The sequence below is a fragment of the Hylobates moloch genome, unplaced genomic scaffold (assembly GCF_009828535.3).
Source record: "Hylobates moloch isolate HMO894 unplaced genomic scaffold, HMol_V3 SCAFFOLD_5, whole genome shotgun sequence".
Taxonomy (NCBI): Eukaryota; Metazoa; Chordata; class Mammalia; order Primates; family Hylobatidae; genus Hylobates; species Hylobates moloch.
In genome coordinates this window covers 105,864,583-105,881,675 of record NW_026652280.1, presented here as the reverse complement: position 1 = coordinate 105,881,675, position 17,093 = coordinate 105,864,583, and the positions used below count along the sequence as shown (strand labels likewise).

General features: G+C 45.6%; 3 protein-coding genes across 5 annotated transcripts; 2 read left to right on the top strand and 1 right to left on the bottom strand.

The window, feature by feature from the left end:
* Nucleotides 1-243: 243 nt before the first annotated feature.
* On the top strand, nucleotides 244-2,358 carry RBM8A (RNA binding motif protein 8A). 2 transcript variants are annotated; one of them, XM_032151662.2, is made up of 6 exons: nucleotides 244-720; nucleotides 1,005-1,064; nucleotides 1,198-1,272; nucleotides 1,461-1,597; nucleotides 1,902-2,038; nucleotides 2,152-2,358. In XM_032151662.2, the coding sequence occupies exons 1-6, from the start codon at nucleotides 654-656 to the stop codon at nucleotides 2,195-2,197; spliced, it is 522 nt and encodes a 173-aa protein (XP_032007553.1). In that variant the 5' UTR covers nucleotides 244-653; the 3' UTR covers nucleotides 2,198-2,358. The 2 variants fall into 2 exon arrangements, with proteins under 2 accessions (XP_032007553.1, XP_032007552.1); XM_032151661.2 differs by having other exon boundaries at nucleotides 246-720; nucleotides 1,195-1,272.
* A 96-nt stretch (nucleotides 2,359-2,454) lies between these two features.
* Nucleotides 2,455-8,509, bottom strand: LOC116468033 (gonadotropin-releasing hormone II receptor-like). The gene is given in 4 exon segments (XM_032151669.2): nucleotides 2,455-3,247; nucleotides 3,703-3,740; nucleotides 3,742-3,911; nucleotides 7,556-8,509. Coding segments are annotated over 4 exon segments (1,137 nt in total). The 5' UTR covers nucleotides 8,066-8,509; the 3' UTR covers nucleotides 2,455-2,828.
* Nucleotides 8,510-8,555: 46 nt separating this feature from the next.
* On the top strand, nucleotides 8,556-16,627 carry PEX11B (peroxisomal biogenesis factor 11 beta). Of its 2 annotated transcripts, none has more exons than XM_032151649.2 (4): nucleotides 8,556-8,822; nucleotides 9,639-9,754; nucleotides 10,441-10,642; nucleotides 14,903-16,627. In XM_032151649.2, exons 1-4 carry the CDS (start codon nucleotides 8,767-8,769, stop codon nucleotides 15,306-15,308), a joined length of 780 nt encoding a protein of 259 aa, XP_032007540.1. In that variant the 5' UTR covers nucleotides 8,556-8,766; the 3' UTR covers nucleotides 15,309-16,627. The 2 variants fall into 2 exon arrangements, with proteins under 2 accessions (XP_032007540.1, XP_032007542.1); XM_032151651.2 differs by having other exon boundaries at nucleotides 8,731-8,818.
* The last annotated feature ends 466 nt before the right edge of the window (nucleotides 16,628-17,093 follow it).

Here is a 17,093-nt window from a genome sequence, read left to right as displayed (position 1 = left end):
CTCGGGTTCAAGCGATTCTCCTGCCTCAGCCTCCCGAGTAGCTGGGATTACAGGCAGGGAGTTTTATCTTAAAAAAAAAATTGGTATCTGTCTCACCAATCGTATTGCAACCAAGTCTGTTAGTTTCCTTTAGAGAAATTCGGTGCTGCAGGTTCCAGAAGCAGCTCTTTATGCCCGCAATGCTGATCAAACTATTTTTTAAAAACGCTCCTATCATACACCACGCTGCCTCAGAACAGGGTACAGGCCTGGGATTTTTGAAAGAAAAGGGTTTCTTCAATTACCATTTCCCAGTTTGGGATGAAAAGACGTAAAGAAGCCCTCTAATAAGGAAATTACGCCGGGCCTCACTGTTAATAGTACAGTATTTATCAGCAGCTGCCGCGGTTAAGAGGAAGCCACGGCCCCCTGCAGTCTGTACCTCCTAACATGGCATGATTTAGCTTGCGACCTGCTCAAGATGGCCACAGAAACACTTCCGGCATCTTTCCGAACTAGGCCCGCCCCAATTTGCGTGTTTTTACCGTGCAAAGGGAGGGATTTAGAGTTAGCCTTTGATTGGTCAGCTTGACTGGCGACCTTTCCCCTCTGCGACAGTTTCCCGAGGTACCTAGTGTCTGAGCGGCACAGACGAGATCTCGATCGAAGGCGAGATGGCGGACGTGCTAGATCTTCACGAGGCCGGGGGCGAAGATTTCGCCATGGATGAGGATGGGGACGGTGAGGACAGTGGAGGCGGCTGCGGGGAAGCGGGGAAGGTGCGAGAGAAGGCTATAATAGGAAAATTTACTCTCTTTTTCTCCCCGGTCGTGAGGATGGGAATCCGGGAACCAGGTCTTGGGTGGATTAGAGATTCCGCCCCCTTCAGGAGATGGGAGGGCGTGACCGGGAAGGCACTGAGACTGGAGGCGGTTTGGGTCGGCTTGCAGGTAGTGTATTGGGAAAGAGACGATTGTACAAATGACTGTCATGGTTACTTATTCTTTTATCTTCTGGGGCTCCAGAGAGCATTCACAAACTGAAAGAAAAAGCGAAGAAACGGAAGGGTCGCGGCTTTGGCTCCGGTGAGTGTGGGGAAATGGGGTAGAGTGGCCTAGTAGGGCAGGAGCTACGGGTTTTGGAGTCCCCACCCAACTCATAGGAACAATGGGAGAAAGGGGGAGTTTTCGCTGATCTCGTGTATGTTCCTTATAGAAGAGGGGTCCCGAGCACGGATGCGCGAGGATTATGACAGCGTGGAGCAGGATGGCGATGAACCCGGACCACAGCGCTGTGAGTAATAATGGAATCTGTGAGGTATCCGTGTCTGTGGTAGTAGTTAGAAACCAATAAAATAGTTAAACGCAATAGGAATGGGTTCAGAGATAGCTTAAACAATCTGAGTCCGCACTCTATTCCTGTGAGCCTGCTTGAAGTGTTTCTCTCGTGTACTCATACAACTTTGTCCCGTCCCCCAACAGCTGTTGAAGGCTGGATTCTCTTTGTAACTGGAGTCCATGAGGAAGCCACTGAAGAAGACATACACGACAAATTCGCAGAATATGGGGAAATTAAAAACATTCACCTCAACCTCGACAGGCGAACAGGGTATCTGAAGGTATCCTAAGAGACACTTTATTGCCTCCTTTCTTTCATAACCCTTAGACAGCATTGGTAGTTCTGTGTTTGCTGTGGTTGGCCAAGAGCAAAGTTGAAATAAAATGACATTGGAAATCCATGTTTTGTCAGACACGCCAAAGAGACAGAAACGGAGATGTTGTATATATACAGTAGAGATATATGATGTACATTCATTGTTTAAAGTGTGTAGATTTTTCTGAGTTTAGATTTGAGGAGAAAGATACTCAGTGATACTTGGGGAAATAGGAGAGTTTTCATATCTGTCTTTTCACTTTCCCCAGGGGTATACTCTAGTTGAGTATGAAACATACAAGGAAGCCCAGGCTGCTATGGAGGGACTCAATGGCCAGGATTTGATGGGACAGCCTATCAGCGTTGACTGGTGTTTTGTTCGGGGTCCACCAAAAGGCAAGAGGAGGTAAAATGAAGAGGGCAAACACTGTCTGGGTGAAGGGAATACGAACGAAACAGAATGAGGACTTAGTATTATGTCCCTCTAATGGACCCCTCTCCTTGCTTCTTTCTCCCTAGAGGTGGCCGAAGACGCAGCAGAAGTCCAGACCGGAGACGTCGCTGACAGGTCCTCTGTTGTCCAGATGTTCTCTTCAAGATTCCATTTGACCATGCAGCCTTGGACAAATAGGACTGGGGTGGAACTTGCTGTGTTTATATTTAATCTCTTACCCTACATGCGTAGCATTTGAGTTGCGAATAAATGTTCCATTTTTGTTTTCTACATTTAATGTTACTTTCCTGTCCTAAAATTGAAAGTTCTAAAGCATAGTAAGGCTGTGAAGATACTTCTAGGTACTGAACTCTATGTATTTCTTCTTTTTTTTTGAGATAGAGTCTTGCTGTGTTCCCCAGGCTGGAGTGCAGCTGATCATAGCTCACTACAGCTTCAAACTGTTGGGCTCAAGCCACCCTTCTGCCTCACCCTCCCTAGTAGTTGGGATTACAGGCATATGCCACCATGCCCAGCTAAATTTTTAATATTTTTGTAGAGATGGGGTCTTGCTGTGTTGCCTCGGCTGGTTATGTGAGTTTCTATATTAGACATAGTCTCAAGTTTCAGGTAGGGTTTAAAGTGGAGACACTGGTCAGTATTTCTTTTTTGGGGGGAACTAGGAGAGCAGGAGTAGAAGTGAGATGTTAAGATCTTATAGTACTAAAGACTTACTATTCTGTTCCTATATACTCTGTTAGGATCAGATAGATGTCATAGAAATGCCTTTTGTTTCTCCCGCTCTTCTTGACGTCACAGTTTTTTGTACTTCCAGCTGTCTGAGGGCATGAATCTCCTGTTGGAGCATTCTCCCAGACCCTTCTTTAGAAGAGTCTATACTAAGTTCTTGGTGCCCTATTCTGCAGCCAAGGGTGAAGGCCCCATAGAGGAGAGGATCCAAAGGAGCACTGAGGAGGCCAAAGAGGAAAAGGATGTGGCTCAGGCTGGGAGGGACTTCAGTTAGCATGGTGGGGGAGAACCAGTACCACAGACCCAGTAGGTAATAAGGTGTCCAGCAGAGGATGAAGGTCAGCAAGATAAGCAGGGCCAGTCTCAGGGCCTGGAGACAAACACAGGGACGATTGTCAAAGGAGCGGCAGAGGACAAATTCACCAACAGGGGCTAGGAATTTAGAAAATATACTGTAATTCAGACACTCAGCTTCTGAACTGAGTATAGGGTGAATTGATGGAGGGGCATAGCTAGTGAGACAGAGCTCGCCTCCTACAAGGAGGAGAATGTTGCAAACCCTTTTCCCCTTCCCAACCTGGGACTATATGATCTCTTACCCCCAGGGATTATGATAGAAATGTGAAGCCACCAAGTCTACTTTAAGACTTGATGGTGTTCAAGAATAAATAATACCGATTGCCTCCCTAGTCCTTGTCCAGCTAACTCAGCTGTTTATAATTGAAGGGATTCAACAAAATTATCTCTAGCATCAGGTGCTAGACATGGTTAGGATCTCATCATGGTTTAGTGACTGGTAGGTAGCTATTAGGTAGGTAGATAAAAAAATGATGCTAGAGGCAACAGGTCTAGGGTTAAGGATTAAGGCCTGGGAATTGGAGTCTCACCATGGCTCCCCTTCCTTGTCTGGGGGCTGGACACTGAGGACAATGCGGCTATAGCAGATGGCCATGGCAGTCAGTGGCAGCAGAAAGAGGCAGCAGAAGGTGAAGAGGTTATAGGTGGTTTCTTGCCGTCGAGCCTTGAAGCTGCCTTTGGTGACACACTGAGTGAAAGGGACTGGGCCAGCTCGGTGGATGGTATGGAACAGGAACAGCTGGAGTTGAGGACTATTAGAACTGGTTCCCCTCACTACCCAACCTGCCCACCTATGTCATACTATCTCCTCCCAGTTCATCCTTAATTCCAAGTGAAGCAGCACAGTGCTGAGAAACAGTTCATCCATGGTGCCATGTTAAAGAAGTTGGAAATATATCTTGAAAATCCTTAGGCTTGAATATGATGCTGAACAGTAAGTTTGTTAAATCTTGGGACTTAAAACAATCCCACTTTCTCAAGTACTATTCTAACATTGCGCTTTATAAGGGATGATATTTCTACCACCTCACTCATATTTTTAGCTGAAATGATTTTCCTGGTCTGCCTGTTATTTTGTGGAAAAAGAAATATTGTGTAAAATGGGTGCTGTCAAAATTCCAGGCCATTTTGCAGTGACTCTGAAGTGACCTTTAGTAGTAATAGTCTTATGTGCAGTAACTATAATGGTAAAGAATGTTAAATAATAAAATTTAACATTTTCCAAATGCTATTGGGCTGCGCCTCCCCATTTTTGTTAAATTGCTGGGTTTTCCAACTGAATCAGTAAAAACTATTTCCGTTTACAGCTACAAGGTTAAAGTGCCTGGGTTCCAGTAATGCAGATTGAGTCACTATTAATTTGATAAAAGGTAAGCTCAGTAGGCATCAGATTCCTAGATACAAGGCATTTGGAAAAGTGATTTTAGCAGACATGAGGGACATTTAGGAAAGATTAATAGTTTCAGCCTAAGACAGAATTTTGTGAACTGTTTGGAGTTACGATCAGGCTACTCTGAGCTAGTTGGGAAATGATCTTTCCTCTTCCCATCTCTTGCATTCATATATTTCTAAGTTTTTTTGTTTTTGTTTTTGTGCTATGCCTAAGAAGTACTTGAGAATTGTGAGGAGTATAAAAATAGTCAAAGCTGGCTGGGCGCGGTGGCTCAAGCCTGTAATCCCAGCACTTTGGGAGGGTGAGGCGGGCGGATCACGAGGTCAGGAGATCGAGACCATCCCGGCTAACACAGTGAAACCCCGTCTGTACTAAAGATAGAAAAAATTAGCTGGGCGTGGTGGCGGGCGCCTGTAGTCCCAGCTACTGGGGAACTCGGGAGGCTGAGGCAGGAGAATGGCCTGAACCCAGGAGGCGGAGCTTGCAGTGAGCCGAGATTGCGCCACTGCACTCCAGCCTGGGCGTCAGAGTGAGACTCAGTCTCCAAAAAAAAAAAAAAAAAAATAGTCAAAGCTCTTGGATTTACAGTTTGGTCCACAGCCTTGTTTTGATCTTTCCTTTCTCCTGTTTTATTGCCATTTACCACGTACTGTAGAAACATCCCTTTCAACTGCTGATAACTTGGAAACAAGCCTACAAAAATAAGTAATTTCTAACTACTACTAATGCTACCCCTAACTACCCCTAAGCCCTTACCACACTAACGTGACATTATTAAATTTTTTATTTTATTAACACTAATATTTTAACTACAATTACAGCATATGGGCAATGCAGAATTTACCCAAAAGGATACTAATTTGGAACTAAAAAATAACACCTTTTGCACATGTATCATGTCACAACCAGTTTGCCATTGAAACAAATAGAGGTTGCAAATATTGTCAGATTGTCAGGCTGTAAGAAAGGATGAAATTCATTTCCCATTGCATCATCTTGTGGCCCATGGATTTCAAGTGCCTTAGCCAAAATCGTATAGCTAGTTAGCAGTAGAGCTGAGACTCAGAAAAAAAAGTAAAACAGACAGACTGAAACAAAAAGTCTTCTAATTCCCAGTCCCCGTGTAAAATTTGCTTCATATAAACAAACCTGATTGTAAATGGCACTGTAGCAACAGGCTTCTTTTTAACAGTTGGATTGGTAAAGGTCTTGTTTGCAACATATTGCAAGTATTATTTTTCTCTCTTTTTTTTTTGTTTTCCCCCAACAGAGTCTGGCTCTGTCGCCCACGCTGGAGTGCAGTGGTGCAGTCTTGGCTCACTGCAGCCTCCACCTCCCAGGTTCAAGCAATTCTCGTGCCTCAGCCTCCTGAGTAGTTGGGATTACAGGTGCTCACTACTACACCCGGCTAATTTTTGTATTTTTAGTAGAGATGGGGTTTCGTCATGTTGGCCAGGTTGGTCTTGAACTCCTGACCTCAAGTGATTCACCCACCTTGGCCTTCCAAAATGCTGGGATTACAGGCTTGAGCCACCAGGCCTTTCTTTGTTCTTAGGAGTACAGTCAGACTAACTTCTAGTAGTTATATTTCTAATAATTGAGGATGTAAGTAAGGATCAAATCTTAAATCAGTATAATGCATTATCATTCCAGAGATAAATCCTAGACCCTTCTTGGCCTCTTTCTGACATAATTCTAATCCTACTGTCTCAGAGATGCTGCTGTATCCTGCCCCCCAACCCCATGGTAGTGATAGTGGTTTTTGCCTTGAATGAATTGCTTTGTATTTAGCTTTTTCCCCCCTAGATTTCTAGTTCCTTTTCAGTATTTGATTTGATTTGAGATTTGATTAACCTAGTACTCAGGTTCAGATGCTCGCCTCTTTGCAATTTTAACACTCATTCGACAATAAACTCAGTAAAAAACACAAATTTGGTTATGTCACTCTCTTTACTTTAGTGTCTCTCCACTGCACTCAGGATAAAGTACAATTTTATTATTTGTGATCTGGCTTGCTCTTCCCCTCTCAGTTCATTACTCACCATTTTCTAGTCCTCAGCTTTAGCAGCATTGAGATCCTCTATCCTCCATCCTCCCTAGCATTTCTCCTATTTTAATTGGTCTAACACCTATCTCTGAAGAATCAAATTTTAACATCTAGAAAGCTTTTCCTGACTGCACGGCTGTGTCAGGCACCCCTATCCGCTCCCCACCCCCATTGTCTTCTTTAGCTCCTTTAGCATAACACTTTCGAATACACTATATTATAATTGCCTAATTTCTTTGTTTCCTGCACTAGTCTATACATTTCTTGAAGGCAAGATTTTGCTGCCCTGTCCTTAGCAAAATTTGAGTGGCCCTGGAGATGCATATTACTTTTTGAATGGATAAATGAATGTACCACAAAGTTTTACCCAAACCACTGACTTCACTCTCTTAGTAGACCCCCATGTATGTTTTTCTTCCCTGCCCCAATCTGAAGGAGGTGAGATTGGGAGGATGCAAAGAGGTAGAAACCAAGTGTAATGAAACAGATGTAATGGAAGAGGCACAGATAGAGGATACTGCTTTTAAAAGGCAGGCTCTTAACAGATGTAATTAACATGCAAATAATCTTACAGAAGAGAGCAGAGGTAGCAGGGCGCGGTGGCTCATGTCTGTAATCTCAGCACTTTGGGAGGCTGAGGCAGGCGGATCACGAGGTCAAGAGGTGGAGACCACCTGGCCAACATGGTGAAACTTCGCCTCTACTAAAACTACAAAAATTAGCCGGGCGTGGAAGCGGGCGCCTGTAGCTTCTCGGGAGGCTGAGGGAGGAGAATTGCTTGAACCCGGGAGGCGGAGGTTGCAGTGAGCCGGCAAAAAAAAAAAAAAAAGCAGAGGCTTACTCTCTGAGAATTAATGGCTAATGGCCCCCAAGCGCACCCTTTTAACTCATGCCATGGACCCAAATCCCTGTCCTGCTCGGTCCTGAGTCCTGGATCACTCACCTGGGGCAAGGCAAGCAGGAAACTAAGTCCCCAGGCTGCCCCCAGAAGTTTCCTTACACCTGAACGCGATCCAAGCGGGTTGAGTACTGCTGCCTGGCGGTCCAGTCCAATGACCACAGGCAGGACAGCTGCAGAATACATGGCCATTAGTTTCAGGAACATGAGTGTCCGACATGCGATGTCCCCGGCCAGCTACTGAACATTGATATTCCAGGTGGCATCTACGGGCATAACCACAAAAGTGACTAGTAAGTCGGCGGCTGCTAAATGGGCGAAGAGTCTCCTGACCGGAGAGAGGCGGAGCTGGCTGGGTTGCCGCCATGTCACTTACCACAGGACTGCCAGATTCCCTCCAGCCGAAGAAACAAACAGCACAATGGTCACTCCCACACGGACCTTGGCTGCTGCCGAGAAGGTGGGCAGCTCTGAGCCCTCCATCTCCACTCCTGATCCAGCCCAGACCTCCTCCCCCGCTGCTGACCCCCAAGGGGTGCCGTTGCCTGCAGACATGGTGGCCTGGAGAGAAACTGAGGAGGATGAAGTGTGGGTATGAAGCGGTTAGCTTTGGCCACTGATTTCTTCGCCCTCCTTTTCAGGATCTGAAGCTGATTATTGCGAATTTCGTTCACTAAATCCTCTGCTTCTGGAGACTCTCCATCTGTTCTGGAGGAGGTCACTTGTCCAACTGTCAAGGTTCTGCAGGGAACGAAGATCAGGTACCAGTCACGCTCCTTTTTCCTTGGACAGACCCGCCTGGGCTTCGGGCCTTTACTGCCCTAGACCTCTTTAGCCCCTACAGCCCTGGATTCAGTCGGAGCCTGCGTGCATGTGTATTTGTGATGCTCTGCCGGGCGCACACCTATCCCGGCCTCCAAGACGTGGAGATCACTGCGGCGCTTTCTCGCCCCGCCCCGGCCCCTGCAAGCCCCGCCCTTGGTCCTGAATATTTAAAAAAGAAGGTACGGCTGGAGGCGTGCTAGGGAGTAGAGATCGTCTGATAAGGGGACGCTCTGACGGAGACACGCATAGTAATACGCAGATGGAGGCTCAAAAGACACGCGTTTCGCGTCCTGAAATTCCGCTTCGAGGGCCAAGCTTTCTTTTCTGATATTGTTTGTCCCTCGCGAGGCACCGTTGGGTCGCGCAGGAGGCGTGACTAGAGGCGGGAAGTGGGGCGGGAGCAGGGCCGCGGAGCCTGGGCTGCGGCTGTCATGGACGCCTGGGTCCGCTTCAGTGCACAGAGCCAAGCCCGGGAGCGGCTGTGTAGGTGCGGCCCGAATAGGAATGGGGGTGGGGCGGGGGAGGGATGGGCAGAGGAAGACTCTAGTGAGGCGAAGTCAGTTCAGGCTACACGGGGGTCAAGAAGAGTCAACTCTGGCTACGGGGGCCCGAACGGACCGTGAGGCGCAGATTTGAGCCGCTGTTGAGATGATTCCTTTCCGTTCGCGGAAGAGATGGGGAAACTGAGGCATGAGTGGGCCAGCGGGGAGGCCGCTCAGGGTTGCTGTGTCCACATAAGACCGACAGTGTTCTCACTGGGCGGTGATGGAATGAGGAGCATTCGCCCCACGGTGGATAGCCCCGGACTCTTCCCCCAGAGCTGAGGAGGCCCTCCTAGTTTCCATGTCCCCACACCGTGCTGCCATTCGGGAACTCCTCTGCCTCCGCCCTGGCGTTTGGTCTCCATTCAGCTAGAGGGCCTTGAAATCTCTTAGTTCACCTATTCTGAGGAATAAAATGCCCTCCAACTGTCTGCCTCCCCCTCATCGATCACGTACATGCTAACGCTGATGTGCTTGTGATGGAACTCTGCGGCCTGCACTGGCCCCTTCAGGCCTCATCATTGTCAAATCTCTTATTTGCTCAACATTCAATAGTGCTCCCCACCCCTTTCTAGACTCTTTTTTCTTCTTATGCTTTTCCCTTCCTCTGGCCTGGAGAAATGGTGAGATATGGGCGTGGAGGAGGAAGGGGAGTGTTCTCAAACTGGGAAAGGGGGAAGTCTGTCTGTGCCTTTTGGAGGATAGTTTTGAGCAGAAGGTTAGGGAGGTCTCCACCTTACTTTGCCTGCCCTCTCCTCTAGGGCCGCCCAGTATGCTTGCTCTCTTCTTGGCCATGCGCTGCAGAGGCATGGAGCCAGTCCTGAGTTACAGAAACAGATTCGACAACTGGAGAGCCACCTGAGCCTTGGAAGAAAGCGTAAGTAACTCTGTCTTTCCTTTTATCCCCCAACCTTTCCTCCATCCCCAGCTCTCCTTCCTTTGTCCCTCCTTCCTGTACCCTCTCTGCCTGTTCTTCTTTCTCATTTGGCTCTGCACTTACCCTCTGCATGCGTCCAGTTGAGATAAGAGAGCAGGGGTATGGAAGTAATTAGGAGGATTGGAGAGAATGGGTCAAGTTTGAGAAAACTAAACTGGCACAAAAATTAAATTTGAAATTGAAAAATGAACTGTTTCTGCTCTTTATTTTTTATTTTTTTGAGGCAGAGTCTCTTGTCCAGATCAGAGTACAGTGGCGCAATCTTGGCTCACTGCAACCTCTGCCTCCCAGGTTCAAGCAATTCTCCTGTCTCAGCCTCCTGAGCAGCTGGGACTACAGGTGCCCACCCCCATGCCGGGCTAATTTTTGTATTTTTAGTAGAGATGGGGTTTCACCATGTTGGCCAGGCTGGTCTCAAACTCCTGACCTCAGGCGATCCACCCACCTCACCCTCCCAAAGTGCTGGGATTACAGGCTTGAGCCACCGTGCCCAGCCTGTTTCTGCTCTTTAAAAAAATTGTTATTATTATTGCTCAACTTTTGCCCTCTTGCTTTCTCTGTTTCTGTTTCTTGCTATCTGCCTCTCTACTTACAAATCCTTGCTTTCCCTTTCTAATCTCCACAAGTTCTACGCCTGGGTAACTCAGCAGATGCCCTTGAGTCAGCCAAAAGAGCTGTTCACCTATCAGATGTTGTCCTGAGATTCTGCATCACTGTTAGTCACCTCAACCGAGCCTTGTACTTCGCCTGTGACAATGTCCTGTGGGCTGGAAAGTCTGGACTGGTTCCCCGTGTGGATCAGGAGAAGTGGGCCCAGCGTTCTTTCAGGTTTGATATCCTGTTCTCCTTCAAGATTTTTTTTTGTAGCCTCTATATTGCGTAGCTTGTCTTATATGAGGGAAAGATATCTTAGGATCTTTCCAGAGTATATGACTCTTGATCAGTCACTTGGCTTCCAATCACTTAGATCTTAAACTATCGGAGAATATCAAATGGGGGGAGATGGAAGACAGATGCTCTTCCATAATGAATGACTAATATTGTGCAAGGTAAGATATTGTATCACTTTAATTGTGCTTCTATACCACAGGTTATTCCCCCTCACTACCTGCTTACTCATTCATTCCAAAAATATTTATTAGATGCTTGCTGTGGGGCAGGGGATAAAGCAAAGAGCTAAACAGATAATGTGCCTGCTCCCATGAAGCTTCTAGTTTAGTGGGGGAGTTAGATACTACAATGAATAACTTCTCATATATATTTGTGGAAAAGTATGCGGTATTATGAAAGACTATCACAAGGGGAGCTAATTTAGATTGAAAAATCAGGAAAAAACTCTTTGAGAAATTAATATTTTAGTTCAGACCTGATGTCTGAGTAGGAGGAGTTAGACAAAGCCAACAGTAGCAGAAAAGACATTTCCAAACAGAGAAAATCGCACATTCTAAGTAAGGCTTTGAACTAAGAAATTCTCTAATTCAGGGAATTAGAGAAATAGAAAGAAAGCCAGTGTGATTGACAGTATTGAGTCCATCAGTTCAAATTTGAGAGATAGACAGGCACCAGATCTTTCATACAGGGCCTTTTAGGTAATGTTAATGTTTGTTTCATTTTATCCTACAATGGGACATTATTGAAGGATCCTGAGCAGGGAAATGACATGATTCAAGTTGTGTTTAAAGGACATCTCTTTTTGAGATGTTGAAAATGGATTGCAGGCCGGGTGCGGTGGCTCACGCCTGTAATCCCAGCACTTTGGGAGGCCGAGGTGGGGGGGATCACGAGGTCAGGAGTTCAAGACCAGCCTGGCCAACGTGGCAAAACCTCTTCTCTACTAAAATTACAAAAATCAGCCAGGTGTGGCAGCGGGCGCCTGTAATTCCAGCTACTCGGGAGGCTGAGGCAGGAGACTCGCTTGAACCTGGGAGGCAGAGGTTGCAGTGAGCCGAGATCGTGCTATTGCTCTCCAGCCTAGGTGACAAGAGCAAGACTCCATCCAAAAAAAAAAAAAAAAAAAAAAAAGAAAAGAAAATGGATTGCAGTGGGTCAAGAGAGGAGGAGATGCCCTAATACGAGCAAGAGATGACGTTGGCTTGGACAAAGGAGGTAGCTGACAATAAAGGTAGAGAGAAATATGATGTGGGAGTAAAATTCTCTAACATATTATCTGTATTGTTTTTTGTTTTCCTATGATTGTACTTTTTCATTATATTAGCCTTGCTTTTCCCTTCATCTTTCTCAGTGGTTTACAACTTTAACATGGCTTATGATATATGAGGGGTGGGAGCAGAGGCATGGCTGGAGCAGTATGGAAAAGCAGCTCCCTAAAGGAGTCTATATATTTATTCATTTCATCCAACAGATACTTACTGAGCTCTTACCATATGGTAGGCACCAGTGTACATACAGGGATACAGTGGTTAAAGACAAACAAGGCCAGCCAGGCACGGTGGCTCACGCCTGTAATCCCAGCACTTTGGGAGGCCAAGGCAGGCGGATCACCTGAGGTCAGGAGTTTGAGACCAGCCTGACTGACCAACATGGAGAAACTCCGTCTCTACTAAAAATACAAAATTAGCTGGGTGTGGTGGCGCATGCCTGTAATCCCAGCTACTCGGGAGATTGAGGCAGGAGAATCGCTTGAACCCGGGAGGCAGAGGTTGTGGTGAGCCGAGATCGTGCCATTGAACTCTAGCCTGGGCAACAACAGTGAAACACCATCTCAACAAAAAAAAAACAAGACAAACAAGGCCTCTGCTCCTCTGGAACTTACCTTGTAATGGGATGAGATAAACATAAATAAACAATAAATTAAAATATCAGATACTGGTAAATGTTATGCAGGAAATTAAAACAGCGTTATGGAGTACAGAGTAACTGACTCAGTGCTTTAGATTTAGGGATAAGGGAAGGCCTCTCCGAAGAGGTAATATTTAAGCTCATACCTGAAGAGCAAGAAAGAGCTAGTTATGTGAGGGTTTTGGAGGGAGAATATTCCAGGTAGAGGGAATAGGTAGTGCAAAGGTCCTAAGGCAAGAACAAGCTTGATGGGATTAAAATGTAGAAAGAAACCAACATGGTTGGAGCATAATGATTGCAGGAAAGAATGATACAAGGTAAAGTTAGGGGGGTAGGGACCAGATGTTGAGTCTGTAAGCCTCTCTAAGGCATTTATATTTTATTATGAATGTGACAAGAAGAAAACCATGGAGAGCTGTGTTTTTTTTGTTTGTTTATTTGTTTTTGTTTTTGTTTTGAGACGGAGTCTTGCTCTGTCGCCCAGGCTGGAGTGCAATGGTGCAATCTCAGCTCACTGCAACCTCCATCTCCTGGGTTCAGGTGATTCTCCTGCCTCAGCCTCCTGAGTAGCTGGGATTACAGGCACGCACCACCACACCCGGCTAATTTTTGTATTTTTAGTAGAGACAGGGTTCACCACGTTGGTCAGGCTGGTCTCGAACTCCTGACCTCATGATCCACCCGCCTCAGCCTCCCAAAGTGCTGGGATTATAGGCGTAAGCCACCGCGCCTGGCCAACCATGGAGAGTTTTAAGAAGGGAAGTAATGATGTGATTTATGTTTATGCTAGCTATTATATGAAAATAGATTGTTGGGGGTGGGGGCAAGAATGGCCACAGTGAGACCAGTTAAAACACTAAAGCAGAAGTCCAGACAAGAGATGTTAGTGGCTTAGAGTATGGCAGTGGGATGTGATAGAGAGAGGTGGTTGGTTGGATTCAGGATATACTTCGAAGGTAGAACAAATTATTGAGTACAGACCACCATTGTCAGATTGGATTACAAATAAAAAACATGGATTTTTTACTGAAGAAATTTATAATTTAACACATTTGGCAATTAAACCTCTGGGCCTCTTTTTTTTTTTTTTTTTTTTTTTTAAGGAATAGGGATTGGGTTTAGATCACCTTTAATATGTTTGAGTCTCTGAAACAACTGAAATTTGTTCTTTCAAAACAAGTTTGCCTCGTTATAGGTCAAGTTGAGAGAGAGAGAGAGAGAGAGAGAGAGAGAGTGTGTGTGTGTGTGTGTGTGTGTGTGTGTGTTGCCAAGTGGAAAATGAAATTTGAGATTGACCTTGGAAGATTTCATGATGCTCATGAAGTTTAAACCAGGATCTTAAGGCGCACATAAACATGCATTAGTTACAGAATGGTGGGAGGACTTTGTTTCTTCATTTTTATTGGGACATAATTGACAAATAGAAATTACATATATTTAAGGAGTTATAGCTCGATGTTTATACGTGTATGTTGTGACGTGATCACCACAGTCAAGCTAATTGACATATCCATCACCTCACATGATTACCTTTTTCTTTTATGGTAAGAACACTTAAGATCTACCCTCCTGGCAGATTTCAAATATATAATACAGTATTGTTAACTATAGCCACAATGTTGTACATTAGATCTCCAGAACTTATTCATCTTGCATAACTGAAACTTGCACGCTTTGACCAATATCTTCCCATTTCCCTCACTCCCCAACCCCTGGCAACCCCCATTCTTTTCTGTGCCCCTATGAGTTAGCCTTTTTTTTTGAGACAGATGTCTTGCTTTGTTGCCCAGGCCGGAGTGCAGTGGTGAGATCTCAGCTCACTGCAACTTCTGCTTCCTGGGTTCAAGCAATTCTCATGCCTCAGCCTCCCAAGTAGCTGGGATTACAGGCGCTGGCCACCACGCCTGGCCAATTTTTGTATTTTTAGTAGGGATGGGGTTTCACCATGTTGGTCAGGCTGGTCTCAAACTCCTGACCTCGGGTGATCCACCTACCTTGGCCTCCCAAAGTGCTGGGATTACAGGCGTGAGCCACCACACCCAGCCTTATTTTAGCTTCCACCTATAAGTGAGATTATGCAGTATTTGTCTTTCTGTGTCTGGCTTACTTTGCTTGGCATAGTGTCCTCAAGGGAGGACATTTCTAATAGGGGTAATAGCATTCACTTTACTTCTGATGATCTAATGTGTAATTTCTTTGTGCTACAGGAAAAGAAAATGTTAAAATGTGATGTTGGATATGTTAAGTAGGTATACATGCCCTTACTGACCCTTTTGCTCTGTGTATCAGGTACTATTTGTTTTCCCTCATCATGAATTTGAGCCGTGATGCTTATGAGATTCGCCTACTGATGGAGCAAGAGTCTTTAGCTTGTAGCCGGCGACTGAAAGGTTCCGGAGGAGGAGTCCCAGGAGGAAGTGAAACTGGGGGACTTGGGGGACCAGGGACTCCGGGAGGAGGTCTGCCCCAACTGGCTCTGAAACTTCGGCTGCAAGTCCTGCTCCTGGCTCAAGTCCTTAGAGGTCATCCCCCACTTCTGCTAGACGTGGTCAGAAATGCCTGTGATCTCTTCATTCCTCTGGACAAACTAGGCCTCTGGCGCTGTGGCCCTGGGATTGTGGGGCTTTGTGGCCTTGTGTCCTCCATCCTGTCTATTCTCACCCTAATCTATCCCTGGCTACGACTCAAGCCCTGACCTTCCGGTACAGGATAAGGAGGGGACCTGAATTGGTGAGATGGAATCTTAGATCGTCCCCCATGTACCAGCCTCATTCGAATTCTACTCTTTGGTTAAAGTTAGAAATTCAGAGATTTAGGGGTGGAGGAAGAGCTTTGGGGAAGATGAGGTAAGGAAAGGTGACTCTTGAAGTTAATAGGATGTCTCTAATTTCTAGATGTGCCTGAGCTTCTGTTCTTTTCCTCTTTCTTTGTCTGTGTCTGTCTTGAATGTACTTTGTGTCTCTTAACTCTGTTTAAGGTTCTGTGTCTATGCATCTCTCTCTGTTTCTTTTTTTAACCTTCTCATTCTCCTATCCAGGGATTTAATCAGCAGAATTACTTTTTGGTAGGGGAGGTATAAGGTTTGGCCTGTAAGGTTCTAACTGCCTTCTTTTTTCTCCCAGAAGTGGCTTATGGCAGATTTTTCCTCCTTCAAACTCCAAACATAATTTTTAAGACTATGTGCCAGTGGACTCTTCCCTCATATCTGTGCACCACAAGTTGTTGGATGTTTCCTCTTCCTCATGTCTACCTCACCAACTTCGCTCATGATTTGGCCCTTATCCTTCCTTGTACACATACCTTCAGATTTCTGCTTACACTTTGATTTCAGAGCTTTATTCCCTAGTCTGTTCTTACCCCCTTTGTCACTTATTCAGAATGATGCTGTGTGTAGCATCTTGCTGTAAATCCTGTACAATGATTTTGTGTAAATAGCTGTGGCCTATGCCAATAATGAAGAGCAAGCCTTTCAGGTAAGCAAATTAAAGTTCAGTTTGCTCATCAACATTTGGTCTGTTCCCTAATTTTTTGGTAATTTGAGACCCCTATTCCTGTCACTGTGGTTTGGGTTTTTCTCAGGATTAGCCACTAACATCACCCACATTATTTTTATTGAGCACCTACAGTATGTAAAGCAAAATACTTAGTGGGCATCCAAAAATCTAAGAAGCTCCACACTCCCAACTTTAAGAAGTTTGTAACCTAGCTGAGGAGTTGGGGTGGCAGAGGGGTGATCTAACACTAAAGTTATTGTCCTGGCTCCACAAAGCACATCTCATACCAGTTCAGATATAATCCCTCTAAGAAGTAGAATGCCATATGACAGCATAGGCTAAGAGCCAAGAACAGAACCAAGTGGAGTGGGGCAGGTAAGGATTTGGAGCTGTGTCTTCACAAGTTGAGATTCTCCTGGGTGGGTAGGGAAATGATACCACTGCTATCAGCTCTTATATTTTCCATATTCCAGGTTGAGATAAATAAGGTTAGCAAGTGAAAAGAATCTATCGGCCAGGCATGGTGGCTCACGCCAGTAATCCCAGCACTTTGGGAGGCCGAGGCAGGTGGATCTCTTAAGGTCAGGAGTTCAAGACCAGCCTGGCCAACATGGTGAAACCCCGCCTCTACTAAAAATAAAAAAATTAGCCAGGCATGGTGGCATGTGCCTGTAGTCCCAGCTACCTGGGAGGCTGAGGCATGAGAAATGCTTGAACCTGGGAGACATAGGTTGCAGTGAGCCAAGAGTGTGCCACTGCACTCCAGCCTGGGTGACAGTGTGAGACTCTGCCTTAAAAAAGAAAAAAAAAAAAAAAAAGAATCTCGATCTATCTCCTATCTCTTGGCTGGGTGCAGTGGCTCACTTTGGGAGGCTGAGGTGGGAGGATTCCTTGAGTTCAGGAGTTCAAGACCAGCCTGGGTAACATAGTGAAACCCTGTCTCTATTCTCAATATTAATAATTTGTCTAAAACTTTTAAACAAAAG